Genomic DNA, 22464 nt, shown 5'->3' on the forward strand with positions numbered 1-22464 from the left:
CAGTTGACTGTAAATTCCATTGGGTTGAGGTAACCCTCGGTTGAGGTAACCGTAAAATAGTGGGTTAATGTCCATCAGTTGAGGTAACTGTAAATTGCATTGGGTTGAGGTAACCCTCGGTTGAGGTAACTGTAAAATAGTGGTTAGAGGCCCCCGGTCTGAATGACCGTAAATTCTGTTTATCTGTTTCGTGTGTGTTTATTAATAAAATATCTTTATTATAATTATTAGCTCAAAATTGTGAGTGTAGTAATATAGAAACAATATAATGGCGGAGTTTCAGAAGGAATGTGATGAATATGGATGTCTACCCGTTGAGGTACAATGGGGAAGAGTAGTAGATATGTTGATAACTCAAGCAGAGCCTTAAAATCATAAGAAAGATAGGAAAATATGGGAGAGTAAATGGAGTCAGATATGTATAGAAAATATATGGGATGAGCCAGATAAGGTGTTCACACCGCTGGCGCCAAAAACCAGGGACATGGAAAAGAGGTCCCATGTGAGGCTACAGAAACATCAAAGTGTTAGAAACAAAGTTAAGTGGACACAAAAGGGTAAATATATAAGTCAGGAAAAGGAGTATAGCACGGATCTCAGACTGTGGAAGAGAATTGCCCTTACGGCAACCGCCCTCACTTTTGAAAAAAGTAAGAGCAAAGGAGAGGAAGTGAAGGCAGTCAAGACAGGAAAAGAAATGAGTGAGAAAACAGGAAGTGAGGGGAGAGGCAACAAAAGTAGCACCACCCATTCCCCCTCGGCCTCTGCCCCGCCTTCAAAAATATATCCGGATGTGCAGGCACTATTGCAGCCCCCACCATATGAGGGGAGCTCACAGCAAGTCTTGGTAAAAGTCAATGAGGGAGAAGTTAATGTAGACATGCCTGAAACAATGGCTGATATAAAGGACTTAAAAGAGCAGTTAATCCATTTGGCAAAAGTAGTGCGTGAACAAAATAAACATAAGCAGGGATCACCCGTACCACTCATGCTCCAGGTCCCTGAAGACGTTAGTATAATTATTGAGAATGACGATGAGGTAGAGAGTGAAAAAGAAGAGGTAGAGAACGGGGAAGAAGTAAATGTAATAAATGTAGGGACAATGACCACTGGCCCAATTCACAATGACCAAGACAGCCAGCATGGTAAAAGACGACAGAAAGTCAGGGATATGCAAGATGATAGAGAGGACGGGCCAGATTACCAGTTGCGTTCCAGCACGGTGAAACATCACCGCCAGATGCCACTGGTGATGGCGAGTCATGGGTACCATAAGTACCAGCCATGGACTCACAGTGACATGAATGCGGTGTTAGCTAAATTGCCACCAATCACCTCAGGTGGGGGAAGGTGGCTGGCTAAATTGATGGCCTTATGTCATGGCACCACGCTGGCTGTGGGAGATTTGAGATGTCTGTTGGGACAGATTTTTACAGTATCACAGATGTGTGCTTTTGAGAAAGATGCTGACATGGAAAAGGAGGCTAACGAAACCCCCTATACCAAGATATGTACTGAAGTCAGTCAGGTATTGCGCAAACAGTATCCCACTCCCCCGACCACATATCAAAACATTAAATTCCATATTAAACCAGGTGAGACAGGGGCAGGTTATTTTTTTAGGTGTGCTGCTGAATGGGAGCAAATGGTTGAAGAAAACAGTTTAAACAACCCAATAACCCGTGATATCTTTCGATCTGCAGTTATGTCGGGGGTCCCCAATGGTGTAAAGCAAGCTATGGAAAATAATCCAGACATACCCGTGGCCAGTAATGAATTATGGGAAAGACATTTAGTGCATCACATAGATAAGGCAATGGACAAGTCATGTAAGGAAGATGAAGAATTGGACATAGCAAAGGCCAGTAGCCAAAATAAAACTAAACAAATGTCTCAACAGCCAGCTCCATTTGTTCCGCCCGATTTTGGTAACATACAAAATGTCTATCAGGCCCCAACTCAGTGGCAAAGACCCCCTAGAGGACAGTGGAAAGGATATGGGGGAGGCGAAGGCCGGGGAAACCAGGGCGACAGAGGACGTGGGAGGAATGCATGTTTTGCGTGTGGTGCTACTGATCATTGGTACAGAGAATGTCCAAATTTGACAGATAAAGCCCAAGTTACAGGACCACCTGCGGGGGGTTGGGGTCCCCGAAGAGGTGGCCCTGGTGGTCGAGGCAGGGGACCACGTCCCCAAAACCCGGGGCAACAACTCTCGTCACCACCCTACCTACAGGCGCCTATGTACCCAACATGGGGCCCGGGTGAGGACGCAGAGGAATGTTGAAGGGGCCCACAGAGAACCACTATGAGGGGAATGGCTGAGCCCCTTATAGAAATAGTGGTTAACAACAAACCACTACAAGCTCTAGTTGACACTGGAGCAACATACTCCACTGTAACAACAGGCACTATATCATAAGATGATCTGAGTGATAGAACAGTGGGAGTAATGGGGTTCTCTGGGGGGTTGGAGAAATGGCCAAGGACAAAGAAATTAACAGTGCATGTTGCAAATCAGAGCCTACCACACTCATTTCTGTATTCCTCAAATGCTCCTGTGCCTTTGCTAGGTAGGGATCTACTTATTAAGCTGGGTGCTAGTATCTTATGTTCACCACAGGGGGTAATTGTAAGTTTTCCAGATGGCACACAAGTTAATTGTTCACTGGCCGCTGAAATGGGTTACACACAGAACGTCCTATTAGGAGGCCCATTGAAAGAACATGCAGACGTTTACTGGATAGAATTAGATATTTCCCCATCCCCAACAAGTGTACCGTCATTGTATAACAACCACAGGCCATGGATAACAGACATTGATATTTTCTTACCGCCCGTTGACCCCTTGCATTGCACACTGTTCTACGACAGAAATGACAATGTCATGTACCATGAGCTGTTCAATAGTGTGGAAGGTGACAAATGGCGTCTCACAGGGGACGGCCTATATATAGGGAAGGAAGGTGTTGTGGCACCTGTCACCCTAACTGCAGAACAGCTGCAATGGTATGAAATGACAGACACGGCTGCACCACACATATCAATGGCACTGCACCCAGGCCATGAAGCACGGGAATTGGGAGTGATGACCAAAAAATTGAGAGCTGTTGCAGATTGGGAGCCCACCGACATCAACATGGTGCTATTTTCACCAACTACTAAATCCTATTGGATAAGAGCCACCACTGAAGATATAGGCATTTTGACACATAACAAAATTTCAAGAAGCCATGGCAGGGAGCAAACTGATGGCCCAGGAGCTGAGCGTTTGATTGCATTACAACCATTTGATTTATGGTCGCAAGGACCAACGGATGTTGGTCTCTGCCACATCAAACCAATTACCTTTGAAATGTCATCAGTTGACCCAATTTGGGTACCCCAATACCGTAACAAACCTGAGGCAGATGAGGGTATTGCATCAACTGTCCAGGGACTCCTAGAGAGGGGGGTAATCACCCCTTATAAGTCTCCATGGAATACTCCTATTTTCCCAGTACAAAAACCAGGCACCAACAAGTACAGACTTGTTCATGACCTCAGACGAATAAACAGTATGGTAGTGACACCCACGTTAGCAGTTCCTAATCCATATATTACCCTATCAAATTTGACCCCAGCTCACCAGTGGTTCACATGTATTGACCTGGCAAATGCATTTTTCTGTATACCACTTACTGAGGAATGTAAGTCATGTCTGGCATTCACCTACAGGGGGCGCCAGTACTCTTATAACAGACTTCCCCAAGGGTTTCTTTTGTCACCAGGAATATTTAACCAAGTGTTGAAGGAGCAATTGCAAAATTGTGCCCTTCCCCCAAATTGCCTGTTAATAATGTACGTTGATGATTTGTTATTAGCCGCAGAAACAAATGTAGACTGTCTGCAAGGTACAGAAGTAATTTTGCAACAGTTATATATTTCAGATTTCAAAGTCAGCAAGGAAAAGCTACAAGTCAGTAGGCAATATGTAACCTTCATGGGAAGACTGATCACACCACAGGGGTCTACTCTCTCCCATCGTCAACGTGACAGCATTCTAACACATCCCAAGCCAACCAATGTAAAGGACATGCTTTCCTTTCTTGGCCTCACAGTTTTCAGCAGAAATTACATCCCTATGTATATTTCCTTAACCTCATCCCTTAGACAGATCGTGAAAGACCAGGGTATGAAAAATTTAAAGGCTGAATTAAAATGGACCCCTGAAGCAGAGCAGGCTTTTATCACATTGAAAACACAATTGGCACATGCAGCTCATTTAAATTGTGCTGACTACACTAAGTTTCTTCCTAGATGTTTCTGAAACAGGAAGCGGTGCACATGGGGTGCTATTCCAAAAGCAGTCAGGAACGAGGAGGATTTTAATGTATGCCGGCGTCCTCCTGGACAGCATTGAACAGAGACAGCCTACGTGTGCTAGGTTTGCTGCAGGTTTGGCTAAGATCATTGAAAAAACATCTCACATTGTCATGGGCCACAAATTGACGGTTCTCACCACCCACTCCACTATGTCATTTGTTAATTCAGAAGCATTCACTTTTTCACCTCTGAGGCAGCGAAAATTAGCAAAATGTCTTGCAGCACCAAACATCACGTACACACACGAGGGTATTAACATAGCGGATCTCGTAACTGATGGCTTGCCCCATGACTGTGCACCGATCACGGCAATAGCTTCCCGTGTCAGAGCGGATCTCTCTGCTTATACACTGACGAGTCCTCCACCAGTTATGACCTTGTTCACAGATGGGTGTTGTTTCAGATCAAAAGACGGTTCACTTACAGCTGCATTTTCTGTAGTGGAGCAAACAGAAACAGGTTTCATTACCAGGTTATCACAAAAACTGCAGGGTAAACAATCAGCTCAGAGAGCTGAAATGATAGCTGTGATAGAAGCATTAAAAGTTGCAGGGAACAATAGAGTTAACATCTTTAGCGATTTTGCATATGTCGTCACGGCAGTATATGTTGAACTTCCAGTTTGGAAAAGGTGTGGTTTTGTCACAATATCAGGCAGACCAATCACACATGACAAAGAAGCCAGAGACCTCTTGGAGGCTCTGATGATACCTGTAGAAGTGGCCATCATAAAATGTCAAGGCCACTCGAAAGACAATTCATTAATTTCTAAAGGAAATGATGCTGCGGACGCAGCAGCAAAAATAGCCACAGGTTACAACAAATTGCAGATGGTGGCACAGACCAACAATCATTGGGAACAATTATTACCAAAATTAAACGGAATATATTTGGCCAGTGTACAGTTGTGTTCAAAATTATTCAACCCCCAATGCTGTAAATGGTTTTAGGGAATTTAGTGTACATTTGTAATTTGTATTCAGAATGAAATCCTACAAGGACTTCTTAAAGAACCATATGCAACTAAAATGACATCAATTAGTTTTGTAATACAGTAGTAAATGTTTCTTTTGTGAATTCTTCATTGACATAATTATTCAACCCCTTAAAGACTACCACTCTGAAGAACAGAGGTTCAATGAAGTGTTTTCAATCAGGTATTGAAAACACCTGTGGATATCAGGGAGCAGCAATAAAGCCTAATAAGCACCAATTAGGCAGCTTTAAAATGACTGTGATACTCAGCTCCTTCTAGACATTTACTGGTGTGGTTACAAACATGGTGAGGTCAAGAGAATGGTCCAGGAAGACAAGAGAACAGGTGATTACTCTTCACAGGAAGGGCAATGGCTATAAGAAGATTGTAAAGATGTTAAACATACCAAGAGACACCATAGGAAGCATCATTCGCAAATTCAAGGCAAAGGGCACTGTTGAAACGCTACCTGGTCGTGGCAGAAAGAAGATGCTGACTTCAACTGCTGTGCGCTACCTGAAGCGTAGAGTGGAGAAAAGTCCCTGTGTGACTGCTGAGGAACTGAGAAAAGATTTGTCAGATGTGGGTACTGAAGTTTCTGCTCAGACAGTACGGCGCACCCTGCGTAATGAAGGCCTCCATGCCAGAACTCCCAGGCGCACCCCCTTGCTGTCCCCAAAGAATAAGAAGAGTCGACTGCAGTATGCCAAAAGTCATGTGGACAAACCACAGAAGTTTTGGGATAGTGTTCTGTGGACTGATGAAACAAAATTAGAACTGTTTGGGCCCATGGATCAACGCTATGTTTGGAGGAGGAAGAACAAGGCCTATGAAGAAAAGAACACCTTGCCTACTGTGAAGCATGGCGGGGGGTCAATCATGCTTTGGGGCTGTTTTGCTTCTGCAGGTACTGGGAAGCTTCAGCGTGTGCAAGGTACCATGAATTCTCTTCAGTACCAGGAGATATTGGATGACAATGTGATGCAGTCCGTCACAAACCTGAGGCTTGGAAGACGTTGGACCTTTCAACAGGACAATGATCCCAAGCATACCTCCAAGTCCACTAGAGCATGGTTGCAGATTAAAGGCTGGAACATTTTGAAGTGGCCATCGCAGTCACCAGACTTAAATCCGATTGAGAACCTCTGGTGGGACTTAAAGAAAGCAGTTACAGTGCGCAAGCCTAAGAATGTGACTGAACTGGAGGCTTTTGCCCATGATGAATGTGCGAAGATACCCGTAGATCGCTGCAAGACACTTGTGTCAAGCTATGCTTCACGTTTAAAAGCTGTTATAACTGTAAAAGGATGTTGTACTAAGTACTAAGATTGAATGTCACTTGGGGGTTGAATAAAACTGATAATGATGTGAGCTCAGAAAAGACATTTGTGGTTATTTCATTATAAATGTTATGTTATATTTGTTTGACCTACACGTGCCTCTTTGATTTAATTGTAAGCAGGATGACTGAATGATCATAATCAATGTCAAACCGACCAAAACAATCAATTTCAGTGGGGGTTGAATAATTTTGAACACGACTGTACATGGCAAAGCAGGTCCAGAAGAGATATCAGTCTGGATCGAACACGATGCTCTCAAGGCACCTGACGGCCTCTGGCAAGCCCCTGATTGAAGACCAGCATTGCCTGTCACTCTGACTACTTCTGTTTTCAAACAGGCCCATGGCCTCGCCCATGTTGGCACCAAACCAATGTTGACGGCACTCAGACATTGGTGGTACCCTTTTCTGACCTCAATGGTGTCCTACTATGTCCTGTCTTGCGACACCTGCCAACAACATAATATTAAACCCTCCCTGAAACAACTGAAAGGTACGTTTTCACCTATCTGTGGCCCTGGGGAGGAAATTGTGATAGACTTCACAGACATGATCACCAGGGTCCAAGGTAAACAATACCTCTTGGTTATTGTTGACTATTTCACGGGCTGGCCCGAAGCTTATCCTGTGGGAAGGGAAGACAGTACTGCAGTGATTAAGTGTTTAATCAATTATTACATCCCACACCATGGTTTCGCCAGACGAGTTAGATCAGATAATGGTAGTCATTTCAAAAATGAACATTTGAAAATGGTTGAGCAGTCTATGGGTCTCACACATGCCTTCGGTTCTGTCCACCATCCACAATCCCAAGGGAAGGTCGAACGTATGAACCTTACATTGAAACTTAAATTGGCTAAAATCTGTGCACAGACCAAATTGTCGTGGTTCTCTGCCCTTCCTCTTGCATTAATGTCTGTACGTTCCTCTGTTAACAGGATTTCTGGCTTTACACCATTTGAATTGCTTACAGATCGATCATTTCCAGGACCAACCACACCTCTGCAGACGGACACCATTAAGCCTCTGTCACATTGTGTCTATTTTGACAAACTAACTGCTCTGATCCAACACTTTTCCCAGCAGGTCACACCGGAGACTGAACCACAACCTGTTCCACCACCCACTGAGTGGGTGCGACTAAAGACCTTTCGCAGGAAGTGGAATGAGCCCAGGTGGTCTAAACCATTGCGTGTCACCTCACGAACATCCCACTGTGTCCGCCTCCAAGAAAAAGACACCTGGTATCATTTGTCTTCTTGTGTTGCTTGTGAACCCCCAAACAGGTCTCTGGAACAGACGGCTGTGGACCTGAGATCTCAGGTCCAAGAGAGGGAGGGTGTTGATGAAGGTGAAGTACAGGGGAGCGCAGAAAAAGGAACATTACAGGTCATACACAAGAAAGGTGACATTTTTTCAAGTCCACCAGAGGAACCTCTAGCGCACTGTGTAAGTGAAGACTGTGCATACGGAGCAGGTATTGCAGTGACATTTAAAAACAGGTATGGGGTGGAGAAAGTGAGACAGCAAAACAAAAGAAAAGGTGACTGTGCAGTAACTCACGAGGAGGACGGTAGAACTATTTTTCACCTGATCACAAAAGTAAAATGCACTGATCTCCCCACATATGAACATTTCACCAGTAGTTTAAGACACATGAGAGACTGGTGTGTAGAACATAGAGTGAGAAGTGTTTCTGTACCCGGGCTGGGGTGTGGTCTGGACAAACTAGATTTCCAAAGAGTCCAGAGTGAAGTGTTCACAGGAGTGGACATAGTCATAACCATATATCTTAACCATATACCATATAGTCTTAATTTCCTTTAAATTAATGTGTTTTATGTTTTAACTTTTATAATTTTCTATCTTAAACTGTGTTTATAACAAAGATAAAAAATGAAATTGTGGGAAAATTGGAGTTGTATGGTAATCTTGGGCATCATCGCTGTCATAATTGTAGGTATTAATTTCGGAGTAGAACAGTGGCAAGAAGGAAAAAATGTCACTAGACCCAAAAGGTCAACTAAACCTGATCCCTGTATAAAGAGATTCGAAAAAGGAATTGAGTTAGATTATGTGAATGGATCAACAACGTCATATACATTTGACCTGTGCAGTGTCATTAATTGTAATGGAAAGAATTCCAGCTGGAGGGGATATGATGTGTATTTATGTAGTGACAAAGGGTTAGAATTCGTGTGTAATTCCAACACAGCGCAGTCAGCAAAAGGTTGTGGCTCTTGGCATGCTGTCAGAAAATACACAGGGCATGGACACCGCACGAGAAATGGGTCATATCAAATGTAGGGACAGGATGGAAAAGTAAGGTATCATTTCAGCGAGATTATAGCACTAGTCAAAACCCCATAACTCTCTCGTTAGGAGACATAAGGCACGTCACTGAGTTATTTCCCAGGAAATGGTACCCCCCGAAAAAATCTATGTATATCGCCTTGGGGGTGGATGTATCAGGGAAAGACCCAATAGGACTAATCAAAATAAATATAGTAGAACCGCCCCAGATAGGGATAAATAACACAAGAAATAGCATGCTTCCTATAACAACAATGAGACAAAAAATCGTAGAAATAGATTACACCAAGCTGAAGCCGGAAGATATTATTGAGAGAGCAACAGGGTACGGAGAGACCAACTTGTGGTTAGAATGGTTAATAAATACGGCCAAAGAACAGAAATTAGATGATTGTGTTGCCTGTGCAGGTGCTAGACCAAGACTCCACATTGAACCGGCCCCACTGTATCCTAATGATACATGGGGGTATGACTGTATGTTGTCACTGACCAGAACCCTGGGGCCTGTTGCACAAAACTAGGATAAGGGATTAAGCCAGGATATCTTGGTGATCCTGGCTCAATTGATCCGTAATCCGGTTGCACTAAAGAACATCGCAATTACCATGGAGATTTATTCTGTGGAGCTAGCCTGCTCCAGACCAGGCTAAATTCCAGGATCTATTTAATCTCATCCCTAATGTCAGTCAGCAGTCACCACAAATGGAAACCAATAGTTATTTCACTGCTCACTATACATTGTTATCACATAACTAGACCCACTGTCATTATTTAAACGCTTGTGATCATTAATTTCAATCATTTTGGATAAATAATGATTTTTAGATGTTGCTATCATTAGATAATTTACAGTTTCCCATAGACTCTAAGGCTATATATAAAATGATAGAATATTAGGGCCACAGAGGGAAAAAAAAAGACAAGTCATAATATTGTAACCAGTTGTTTTAAAGGAGGACAGTTGTTAAAATGACAGATGTGGGGCATTTCGTTAAATTGTACTTCAGTATGGTTTCATAAAGAAAGACATGCTGATGTGCCAGAATATTAAGTATCACATTGTCATAAGTATCAAAACTGTAAAAAGAATATGTAGCTTTTCTGCAGAAATAACCAGCCTCATAAATGTATGACTTTATCCTTTTTCCTCAGTGTGGCCCTAGTACTCTGTCATATAAACAAATACACATTCCATATGAATATAAAAACACAATGTGTAACATTATGTTCCTTTATTGAATAAGGACAAAACAAAGCAGGTAAACCATCAGCTCCTTTCGAAACTGAAGTCACAGTGACTCTACAAGATGGAAAGCACAGAATCAAAGCATATTATACAAAATGATACATACACATTCAAAGGTCTGTATATAACAAACCCTGCATGTCTGCACACTAAAATAAATGCAGGACAAATCCATACACATCAACTGAACAGACAAATGAATGGATGCAGTAGCCTCCCTGCAGCCTTGTATTACACACAGTATACTGCACAAACATCATAAGAGGCCAAATTCGTAAAAAAACGAACCCCAAAAAACCCAAATTCCTCTGCCACCGCAGGACATATTTAACCAAAATTGAAAGCACACATACTAACTAAAATAATTCAACACATGTTGGTCCCTCAGCAGCCGACCACTGTCGTCATCAGGGAAGATTGCCGGATCGTCCCAGTCCATGGCTGGTGGCACTCTGGGGGCCCTCTCCTTCCTCAGGCAGGCCACATTGTGGAGGACAGCACAAGCCACAGTAATATCACATGCCCTAACAGGGCTGACCCTTAATTTGTGAAGGCAGTGAAAGCGTGCCTTCAGGAGGCCAAAGGTCATTTCAACTCTGGCCCTGGTCCTGGCATGGGCATGGTTGTAGGCCTGCTGTGCTTCCTGGGGGTCTGTGAAAGGTGTCAGGAGAAAAGGCTGGCAGCCATACCCCCTGTCTCCCAGCAACACACCAGAGAATTCACCTGTCAACACAAAATCTCATCATTACTACCTCATAAACACAGTGATATTCTTGACACAGCCATGATGGTTATAAAAGGGTTGTGTGTCTTACCTTGTGATAGGCACTGATAGATTTCAGAGGCCCGAAAGATTCTGGAGTCATGGACTGAGCCAGGCCATTTTGCCACAACATTGCTGATCACACAGTCAGCTTTGCAGACCATCTGAAATCATAAGATGAGGAATATTACACCAATCAATGCACATCACTGGCAATGCAGAGTGTTCGTCAATGGACAATATCAAAAATTTATGTTCACCTGAACATTAATGCTGTGAAAGGATTTCCTATTCACAAAATCGGCCTCATGGGCACCTGAGGGGGCTTTTATCCTTATGTGTGTGCAGTCCACTGCACCAATGACATTGGGGAAACCTGTCACACAAAGTAATGAGTATCCTACTATGTGTTAACAGTTGTCCTGTAATTTGTAGATCCTCTTACCTGCAATCCTATAGAACTCCTCTTTGATGTCACAGAGTCTTCTGTGGCCAGGGAAGGAGATGAAGACATCTGCTAATGCTTTGATAGCCAGACACACACTCCTTATTGTGCGGCAAATTGTGGCCTTGTTCAGCTGTTCTGCATCCCCCACTGAGTACAGGAAGGCTCCACTAGCAAAAAAGCGCAAGGCCACACAAACCATTTGCTCCACACTCAGTGCATGGCTCCGTGCAGTGCGGTGCTTAATCCCGGGACCCAGTAGTCTGCATAGATACCTGATGCCATCTGCAGAAAACCTGTATCTTTCATATAGATGGTCATCAGGAAAGGCCAGTGGGTCCAACCAGTCCCTGAAGACCCTTTCTCACCTGAAGGCTCTCCTCAGCACAAGTGCTTCTTCATCCACCACATCTCGCAAGAATGGGCATGCCATTGTCAGAGCAGAAAGGAACACACAATTTTGGGCGTTCATATAGGCTAGTGGCCACACCTGGTGCTGGGGGGTTGGGCAAAAGCGGCCGGTGCCTTATAACGATGACTTGGTTGTACTGATTGCTGGGAAAAAAAAAAAAACCTTAGAAAGATGCCACCGTCCTGTGTGCTCACAATAAGAGCTCATATGTCATGGCTCACTTGACTTTACGAGAAAATACCTAATTTTTATTTTGAGCTGTGTCATCTTCTTGGAGCTGGGGGAGGAAAGAAAAATAATGATTAATACATTTGTGTTACAGTTAGCATACAGTGTACATTGAAGGCATATCTCACCTCCCTCTCAAGTTTTTTTATTTCAAGGTCCAGTTTCCTAATTGTCCTCTTTTTTATTTCGGACTCCAGTGCAAGATTTTCCATCTGTTTCTTGTTGTACTGAATGTCTATGTCTGCCAGTTCTATTTGGCGCCGGAGGTGGTTGCCATACAACTTTCTGATAGCTTGTGAGCTCTGTGAACATAATACAATTAGCGCAGCTGGAATTTGGCAGGATGTGGTGTCCTTTTATTAATACGCACTATGTTGCCAGGCTGGTTTTCCCACTGTATAGCATCTGGGTCCTGTAAAAGAAATTAGACTTTTTGATTTTGATGAGGACTCCTCACCATTGTAGATTAAATAGTACTTTCACAGTCTTAACATGATACCTCATGCCTTCTGGAATCCAGAGAGATGGTCTCCTCCTCATCATCGTCTCCATCATGTGCTGTTGCTGCTGCACTGGGGCTTTCACCCTATCACATTTAATCGGATTCATACTGAAGCTAGTAGACAAGACATGCCAGGCCTACAGTATGCCTTTGATGGAGTACTCACTGGATCAGCATCGTCTGGTGCTTGTGCTGGTGGCTCTAACAGGAACACAGTGCTGCCAGACACTGCAAGGCAATAGGTAAACCAAAGTCAGACAGTCCAAATTGATTCAATATGAATGTGGTTGTATCCCATGTAGAGATGGAAGGACATACCTTGAATGAAGCGGGTGGCATCTTGGGAGGAACCTATGCTCGTCTCTTTCCCCCCAGGGATCCCCTCTAAGACGGGCCTGCCTTTATTTAGCTCCAAGGCCATGTCCTCTGCTGGGGTAAGGTCAGCCTTTGGTGACCCACCACCCGTGCCTTGTCTGTGGGTATTCTTTTTCACTGCTAAAACAGTACAGACAATGTGTGAGCAGGCGCCTTCTGGGTACAATATATGCTTGTGCTTTGTAGTCAGGGACCATACCATTGTGCAGAATGTTCTTGTATTTGATTTTGACATGCTGCCATGTCCGTTTTGGCCCGTTCAAGTTTAATCTACATCGCACGCACACACACACACACACACTTTATCACAAGAACATTTAATGGAGTCACACTGCAAAAAATGACTTGGTATTTTTGTCTTGTTTTCAGTAAAAATATCAACAAAAAAAAAATCTTAAATAAAGATGTATTTTCTTGATTTGCTAAATGACCTAGCAAAATAAGTATAGTTTAGACAAAAAATATAAACTTTAAGTAAATGTGTGCTTAAAACAAGCAAAAAAATAAAAAATCTGTCAATATAATAAGAAAAATTCTCTTGAAATAAGTTTACTTTTTCCATAAACACTTAATTTTAGAAAAGTTCTCTTGTTTCACTGGCAGATTTTTTAGCTTATTTTCCTAGGTAATTTTGCTCAAGAAAATATTTAAGATTTTTTTAGATATTTTTTTTTTAACTGAAAACAAGACAAAAATAATAAGTAAGAAAGACATTTTTGCAGTGCAGTGAGCAACCGACCTTGGGTCCTTTGAAAGGCGCTATATAAATTAAAGTGATTATTATTATAGCTCATCTATTTATTCAATTAAATTTTATTTATATAGCACTTTTCACAATTGTTTCATTCTGTCAAAGCAGCTTTACATTAATAAAAGCAGGAGAAACACAAAAAAAAAACTGTGGACAACATAAGAAGCAGAGTACAACGGCTAAGATTAAACCGTACTGAGCGTAGTAACGTTAAATAATAATGTAAGGCTTTAATAATAATTTATCATAGCTTTATACAGTGTGATGGAGTTACTTTACACAATTTCACTCATATCTGCAGTGCATTTTAATTAAAAATTTATCCGTTTCATAATTACAGTACAACTGCGTTTTTGGAGATGTGAATTAAATATTTGAATTGTAATTGTGATGTTTCAGCAGAGCGGTGAGTGTGTAATTGTGCACTACTTACGCATTCAGGCGGTCTGAAATACTTTGCCACGCTTTTTCTCTTTACTTTATCACTGTGGCGGTGTTGCCTTTCTTCTTAATTATATCTTTTACCTCCTCGTATGCCTCCATGAGGATTTGTGCTTCCGACGGGGAAAAGTACGCGGCTCTAGTTGCCAGGGTAAATCAGTTAATCTGTGATCTGTGGCGGGGTCTATTTCAGTGAGCCGTGAGCGCGCACCTATCCAGGATTGGTTTCACCTGGCTTAATGAATCCGTGTCTGCTCATCCTGGCTTGGTCTTTGTGCAACCAATTAAGCCTGGACGCACATGTTTTGGCTTCATTGAGCTCAGCTGAGTCATTTATCCCGGATGTCTTAATTCTACTTTTGTGCAACAGGCCTCTGGGCTCCACCAATTGTACTACTCTAGCATCTATATTTCCCCCAATATCTAATGAATCAAAAACAGGCCCATTTGCGCCCAGAAAAGATAATTACACCTGTTTTAACTTTACATTACAATCACCAACTATTAATTATGGACAGATTAATGAGGAATGGTGTAACGTCATCATACCTGACAATGGAACATTGATAGGGCCATGGGCAAGAGCAGGACTATATTACTATTGTGGTGATAGACGGCTGTTCACTAGAGTGCCAAAAAATACAAAGGGCCTATGTGCAATGGTTAGATTAGGAGCGCCATTGACTTTGATTGGTGAAAAAGTAAAAGTAGGGCCACAAACAACAGGTACGGGCTCACTGACCCGCCGCAGACGGCGACATGTCATTAGCAAAAGGTCAGCAACTTCCATTGATTTGTCATTAAATAGCCCAACCTATATTGATGCTATTGGAGTACCTAGAGGTGTCCCAGATGAGTTTAAATTGGCCAATCAGATAGCATCAGGCTTTGAGAACATTCCTATTTTAGCAAGGTTATTCCCAGTAACCCCAAACAAAAATATTGACAGAATAAATTACGTCCATTACAATGTGATGAGATTGACTAACATGACTAGGGCCGCAGTTGAAGGCCTGTCAGAACAATTAGCCCCAACATCTCTTATGGCAGTGCAGAACAGAATGGCATTAGATATGCTGTTAGCAGAGAGGGGTGGAGTATGTCACATGTTTGGTGATTTGTGTTGCACTTTCATTCCCAACAACACTGCCCCCAATGGCACTGTAACAAAAGCTTTAGAAGGATTGAGAACACTTTCCTTAGAAATGAAAGAACATTCAGGTGTAAATAACCCCATAGGTGACTGGCTGGATAAAGCATTAGGCAAATGGAAAGCGCTGGTCATGTCAATAATAGTCTCAATTGCAGTGTTCTTGGCAATCTTAGTAACTTGTGGTTGTTGCTGTATCCCATGTATCAGATCATTGTGTAACCGACTGATAATTGCAGAAATAGAAAAGAAAGATCTCACCCCACCCCCTTACAGTATGCCCCTGTTGGCTAGCCAATTGATGGATGGTGATGAAGAGGAAGATGAGGATGATGATGAGAATTATGTGTGACCTCTTTCGAGGTCAAGAGAGGGAATTGTGGGAATATGTTTTTATATCATGACATTTATTACAGTGTTTTGATTATCATTTTATTAAATGGTTTTATTATTATGCTTTTATAACAAAGAGTTGTTCGTTTAAATAAGAGTTTATACTGTCATAGATGTGAAACAGCTATATGCCTATTGAAGTGCTTGCAACAAAGGAATGTGAGTTTGTGGGGGAGAAAAGGCATCTTCGGCTGCAGTTGTTTAGGGGGTTGGGGGAGGTATTTGGAATGTTGTTTCAGAAGTGTTTTACAGGAACGAGATAAGGCAGAAGTTGGTGATTGGTGGAGGCAGGGGGGATCCCGGCCCCCGGCAGAAGAGAAATCGGCGTGAAATAACAAAAATGCTGTGACCATGTGCTGTGGGGGTTGTTGTTCCTGGGAAGGACAGAGGAGTGTTGTCCAGCAACCCAGCGCTGTATTTTTGTTAATCTGATTAATAAAACTCAGTTTGATAAGAGTGTTGTCCAGCAACCCAGCGCTGTATTTTTGTTAATCTGATAAATAAACCTCAGTTTGATTAGAAATCGCCTTTCTCCAATTTTTGGACATGCAGGACAATTTTTAAAGTCCAACAATACCTATTTTACAAGGTGAGTCATTTGTGTGAATTCATATTTACAACGATCTCATCAGTATGTTTTTACTTTTCCCCTGTGACGTTAAGTTTGGGGAGGGAGGTTAGGGCTGCCATTTATCGTTGTTTTGGGACCTCCTGAAATTCGTGATTTTAGCTAAATTAGCCTTTACAGTTATGATTTTAGGGTTCGGGTGAAATAAGGTGTTGGTTGGTCACATCCTAAAATATGCATGATATCTTTTGATACCAGGTTATAAATTTGTCAATGTAAATACACATGCAGTCTGTGTATTGAAAGTCTTGCTGAGTGAAACGAAAAAATGGGGATATTCCTGTCCAGGAACACGCATTAATAGATTAAAAAATTTGTGTCTATGCTACGAACTGCCTTGAGACTTAGCGTTTTGTCTAAAAAGGTAAATCTCAACCAATTGGAAATATAATCAACGTACCTTTTTTATCTTCCATCTTTTGAATCATTTCTTCAGCAATGTTACGCTTCAATAAGCAGTCTCTCAGTCGAGCATCCATGTTAAGTGACTCCGAAAACAAGGGGCAATTAACGACATCTAGGTGTACTGTAGGAAGCGATTTAGAATTATGTTACACAAATTACAAACCCACGAATACACTATACTGTATTCACATATGCACTCTGAATAGATTAGAATTTAATCTCAAAATTATATTGCGTAAACTGATAAGAATGTTTATTTTTATGAGCATGCAGTTAAGGCTGGCCTGTAATGAAGAACCTGTCCACAGACAGGGAAACAAAAGGAAACACGTGAGTATTTCAACGTCAGCACGATTTATGTAAAGTAAGGGAACAAATTTATTAAAACGTGGGCACAATTTTCTTAAATCGAGGGTGTTATATAGGTGATGGGAGGTGCTATAATTAGGAATAACCAGCAGATGTCAGTGGTGGCAATGGGTGTTAAAAAGGCACTGTAAGAGAGAGTTGGGATGTGTATGTGAAAGTGCTGTGTTTGTACTGTGTTGCTACGTTCCCCTTAGTAAAAGGAATTGTCGTCTCCTTTTTTCTTTAATACAAGATACAACATATGACGACGAGGATAAAGTCGGGACCGGGATATAAATTCCTGAGTGAAACAAAGGAGGATTATAAAGCAGCAAGCATCATTATTGCAATCAGCTAACGGCTATCACTTGAAGTGACTTAATTGTAAAATGGCTGGCATGGTGGGATCTGTGGCCCAATTTGATTGTAAATTGCAGGCATGGGAGGAATATTGTGAGGTTTTAAATAATTTCTTCAAGGCAAACGATGTTGAGGCACCACAAAAAAACCTGCCATATTACTGAGTTTTGTCGGAGAACAAACATTCACGGGGGAGGAATCTGCTGAGTCCCGAAAGACCAGGATCAAAAGAATATGATGAACTGGTGAGTTTGTTGCCTACACATTTTATTCCGAAAACTAGAAAATTGTCCAGAGATGGATGCTTAATTCATGGAACAGGAGGCAAGATGAAAGTGTTGTGGATTATGTCGCTGAGCTCAGAAAGCTGGCACAGGACTGTAATTTTGGTGACACGCTCAATGTTATGCTGAGAGATCGGTTGGTGTGTGGGATTAATGATGATAGCATCCAGAGGAGATTACTGGCTGAGGACGGATTGACATTCAAGATGGTGTTAAAGAAAGCACAGGCTATGAAAGCGGCTAAAAAGATATAGCGGATTTAAATAGATAGAAAGGACACGGGCACAGTGAAACTGTTTTCAAGGTAGAAGCCCGGGCAAAGAGCATGTCAGGTGGTACCAGAGCATGCGACCATTGTAGGGGAAGTAACCACGGACCAAAGGAATGTAAGTTTGCATAGGAAAATTGTTAAAATTGTGGAAAAATCTGACTTTGAAAAGAGTGTGTAGAGTGAAATCTCATGACAGTAAACGGGATATGGGCAAGCCAACTTCAAAGTGGGGGAGAGGAAAACAAAAAAAAAGGTCAATTACCTACAAGACCAAAAGGAAGAAGAGCCTGGAGAGGAGGTTTTCACCATGTAAAGTATAGAGTCAAGCAGACCCTATGTTCCCCCTCTTACACAAATGTTTCAGGTGAATGAATGCCTGGTGAAATTCAAAATTGACACTGGATGTAGTGTAACTGTATTATCACACTCAGAAATGCCAAGTTAGATATTAGGAAGAGACTGGCTTTAAATACAGGCCTTGTCACACTAAAAACATACACCGGACAGCCTGTGAACATTCTGGGTACAAACAAGGTCAAAGTGGAACACAAAGGAAAAACTAAAGAACTAACAGCGATTGTGGTGGGTGGATCAGGACCAAATCTACTGGGAAGAGCATGGCTCACAGAGTAAAAAATTGGCTGGGAAAATATCAACAAAGTACAAGATTGTTCTGAGATGTTACAGGACATTCTACAGAAACATCAAACTGTGTTCAAAGAGGAACATTGGAATGCTAAGAGGAACCAAGGCAAAGATTTATGTATACAGGGATACAAAGCCTCGTTTTTTTTCAAGCCACGGATATTGCCTTTTGCTATGAAGTTGAACTGGATAGACAAATAAAAGAAATCATAATAGAGCCTGTGAAATTCTCAGACTGGGCAGCTCTGGTAGTGCCAGTGTTAAAGCCGGATGGGTCAAGGCAAGGCAAGGCAAGTTTATTTATATAGCACATTTCATACACAAGTGCAATTCAAAGTGCTTTACATAAAATGATTGACAGAAAGAAATAAGTCTTATCTTTAAAATGCAAATGATTTAAGATCACAAAAACTTTAGATTTTAAGAAACAGTTATACACCAATAAAATTGATAAAAAATGTGACTGTATATATAAAATTAATAAGAGCAAATAAAAATAAATTAGAAATAGAAGTGCAGTTGATATAAAGCACCACAGTGCTCAGGTTGTGAATGCACAGCTAAACAAGTGTGTTTTTAATCTGGATTTAAAAGTAGCTACTGTTGGTGAATGTCTGATGTCTTCTGGAAGCAGATTCCAGCTACGGGTGGCGTAATGACTAAACGCTGACTCGCCCTGTTTTGAGTGAACCCTTGTTATCTCTAACTGACTTGATCCTGATGATCTGAGAAGTCTGTTTGGTTTATATTCAATGAGCATATCTGAGATGTATTTAGGTCCTAGACCATTAAGCGATTTATAGACAATTAATAATACTTTGAAGTTGATTCTAAAAGTAACTGGTAACCAGTGTAAGGACCTGAGGATTGGAGTGATATGCTCAGATTTTTTGGTTCTGGTTAGAATCCTGGCAGCAGCGTTCTGTATGAGCTGCAGCTGTCTGATGGTCTTTTTGGGAAGACCTGTAAAGAGTCCATTACAGTAATTTCTCCCTGCTGGTGATGAAAGCATGGAGTAGTTTCTCTAAATCTTTGCTTGAGACAAAACATCTGATTCTGGCTAGGTTTCTGAGATGGTAGTACGCTGATTTGCTTATTGCTTTGACATGACTGCTGAAACTAAGGTCAGACTCCAAAATGACCCCAAGATTTTTTACCTTGCTTTGTGTCTTTAGACCTCTTAAGTCAAGGTTTGCGTTTACCTTGTTAGTTTCATCCTTGTTGCCAAAAACAATGACTTCAGTTTTGTTTTTATTTAACTGAAGGAAGTTTTGACACATCCAGCTGTTAATTTCATCAATGCATTGGCAAAGAGAGTCAATAGGCTTGTAGTCATTGGGTGAGAGGGCTAGAAAGATCTGTGTCGTCTGCATAGCTGTGGTAGCCAATTTGGTACTTTTTCATTATTTGGCCAAGTGGGAGCATATACAAATTGAAGAGGAGCGAAGCAAGAACTGAGGCCTGTGGAACACCGCAAGTCATAGGTGTCCAGTCAGATTTATGGTTGCCTATATTCACATAGTAACCTCTCCCTTGAAGGTATGACCCAAACCAGGGCCGGATTGGGAGTCATTTTCAGCCCTGGAGTTTCATGCCTTAGACCGGCCCACTTTAGTTTACGACTGAATATATTAAAATAATGATAATTAAAACCTCAGAATAAAAATCTGCAATAGCGCACTGTTCTCTACAGCCTTTTAATCATTGTATTTTTCAAAAATATCATAATTTCCAATTCAGTGAAAATACAGTAGCCTAAGTTTTGCTTCACAGTGAAGATTTATTAGAACAGTAAAGAACATGACAGTATCAGAATCTATTTTCTTTAAGAATGAGTGTTCATAAATATCCAAACATTGAAATGAGGAAAAAAATCAAACAAAAACATAAAACAAAATAAATAAAAAAAGATTAAAATAAAATGTATTGCACTGTGTGATGACACTATAATTTCTTTTTCAATGAAACGGCTGCTTTACAACTTTAAATATTTTTCACAAATATGAGAACATTAGTTAAATAATAAAACAAGTATTGCACTGTTATCTGACTTTTTTTCACAGTATAACTTTCTAATTATTGTTTCATCTCTTTTTCCTCTGCATAGGTGTAGCTTCAAGGAAATATGGACAACCCTAAAACATTAATAAACGCCTGAGCAGAGCACTGGTCTCTGCAACTTTATCTATTACGGTGTCATTGTCCAAAGACACAAGAATTTCTTTCTCTGTGCACATGAGCATGAATGCCTCAAGGTTCTTTTGGGTTAAAGTGCTCCTGAGCCTGTTTTTTATGAATTTCACTGTTGAGAAGCTTCTCTCACAGGCTACTTGTGTGATGGACAGTGTTATTAGCAACTTGTAGGCGAGTCCAATTACATGGTAGGCATCAGTTAGAAGATTGTACTGAGACAGAATGAGATAAACACAAATGACACAGTGTTTACCGGAGGAACAAGTTTTGCTCTCTAGTTCGACATCCTGCTGTAGCGGAAGGATGCTCATCACCTCCTTGTGGGATTTCACTAGCTGTCCTGACAATGTAACCCTCCAGAGGGGACATCTTTAATCTGTCCCACTGAAATGCAAGGCTGTACAGTTCACCACATAATGTGCCAACTGTAGCCCTGTCGTCAAACTTAAGCAGACATTTGCTTATTTCTTCCAGAGCTGTGCTGGGTAATCCATTTTCCCTCACATGAGCAAAGTTTCTAGGGTCTAAACAGGCAAAATCTGAGCAAAGTTTTGCATTAGCAGAAAACCTCCTTTGGAGACTTCCTGTTACTGTGTCTACAATGACATTGTGTACTTTTACCTCAAAGTCAGTATGAGCTGATGCTAGCTGCTCATCTTCTGCAAGCTCTCCTGGCATCCTTTTCTTTTTTCTGATCCTTCTCTCAGAAAAGGCAGCCTGCACTACAAGGTCACACTCTTCCTCCTCTTGCAACTTTCCATTAGCCCACTTCAGAAACTCATCAGCTGCAGACTTAACTCCTTCAAAGTCCCTAGCACACTTCCTGAGACCCTCTTCTGTCCCCTCAACCAGACGTTGAGCTGTGATGATATCCATTCCCTTTGTCTGCAAGTATTTTGAAAGGGGGGATGTAATCTCAAAAATGCGATGGAAGAGTTGAGCAGTGACCACTGTCTCATACTTCAAAAAGCCTTCTATGAATCCCTTTGCCTTGGCCCTCACAGTTGGCTTTTGTGTACTGTCATCAATAATGGTGTCTAAAGTCATAAGCACTTCAATAAACAAGCCTCCCTGAGGATTCCTGAAGCACCCAAACACTTAACTTAGTGCCTGATCCTTAGCCCACCACCTAGTTGCCCCTATTGGGCACAGTCGTCTGTGATGCTTGTCCTGACTCTTCTCCTCCCACTTCTGCATTCGCTTGTATGACTCTCTTAAAAAAACTGCTAAATCGTTAAGCAGTGAAAACAGAGATGCACTTCCCACGACACTGCCTGTTGTCTCTGCCAGTACAAGATTCAAAAGATGTGTATAACACCAAATATGAACCTGATTGGGGGAATGCTCAGAGAGGAGTTTAGAAAACCCCCTAAACTGACCCTGCATATTAGCTGCACCATCTGTTGAGTTGCCCACACATGTGCCAATGTCAATGTCAAGGTTCAGTAGCACTTTTTTCAGAAGCTCTACAAAATTCTGGCCAGTAGATGTTTCACAGTCGACCACAGCAATCAGTCTTTCGTGAATGACATCTGTTACATATCGAAGTATGATTGAACACTGATCTTTGGAGCTGATATCTTGGGTTGTGTCAATTTGAACGGAAAACATGCCAGCTTGTCTCACTT

At 41.7% G+C, this 22464-nt stretch overlaps 1 protein-coding gene and 1 pseudogene across 1 annotated transcript; one reads left to right on the top strand and one right to left on the bottom strand.

Annotated features, from left to right (window-relative positions):
* The first annotated feature begins 484 nt into the window (after window positions 1-484).
* Window positions 485-8510, top strand: LOC130436003 (uncharacterized; annotated as a pseudogene).
* A 1965-nt stretch (window positions 8511-10475) lies between these two features.
* Window positions 10476-11932, bottom strand: LOC130435808 (putative nuclease HARBI1). The gene is made up of 5 exons (XM_056766658.1): window positions 11819-11932; window positions 11451-11746; window positions 11266-11381; window positions 11058-11169; window positions 10476-10965 (listed from the first exon to the last, which is right to left on the bottom strand). The coding sequence occupies exons 1-5, from the start codon at window positions 11920-11922 to the stop codon at window positions 10595-10597; spliced, it is 999 nt and encodes a 332-aa protein (XP_056622636.1). The 5' UTR covers window positions 11923-11932; the 3' UTR covers window positions 10476-10594.
* Between the last annotated feature and the right edge of the window lie 10532 nt (window positions 11933-22464).

Source organism: Triplophysa dalaica, chromosome 14 (genome assembly GCF_015846415.1).
Source record: "Triplophysa dalaica isolate WHDGS20190420 chromosome 14, ASM1584641v1, whole genome shotgun sequence".
Lineage (NCBI taxonomy): Eukaryota > Metazoa > Chordata > Actinopteri > Cypriniformes > Nemacheilidae > Triplophysa > Triplophysa dalaica.

Coding starts and splice junctions, on each gene's coding strand:
- LOC130435808 (XM_056766658.1), bottom strand. CDS start 11,922: ATGAACGCCCAAAATTGTGTGTTCCTTTCTGCTCTGACAATGGCATGC. Junction 11,747..11,818: donor GTGCTGAGGAGAGCCTTCAG/GTGAGAAAGGGT, acceptor TGAAAGATACAG/GTTTTCTGCAGATGGCATCA. Junction 11,382..11,450: donor GGAGTTCTATAGGATTGCAG/GTAAGAGGATCT, acceptor TTTGTGTGACAG/GTTTCCCCAATGTCATTGGT.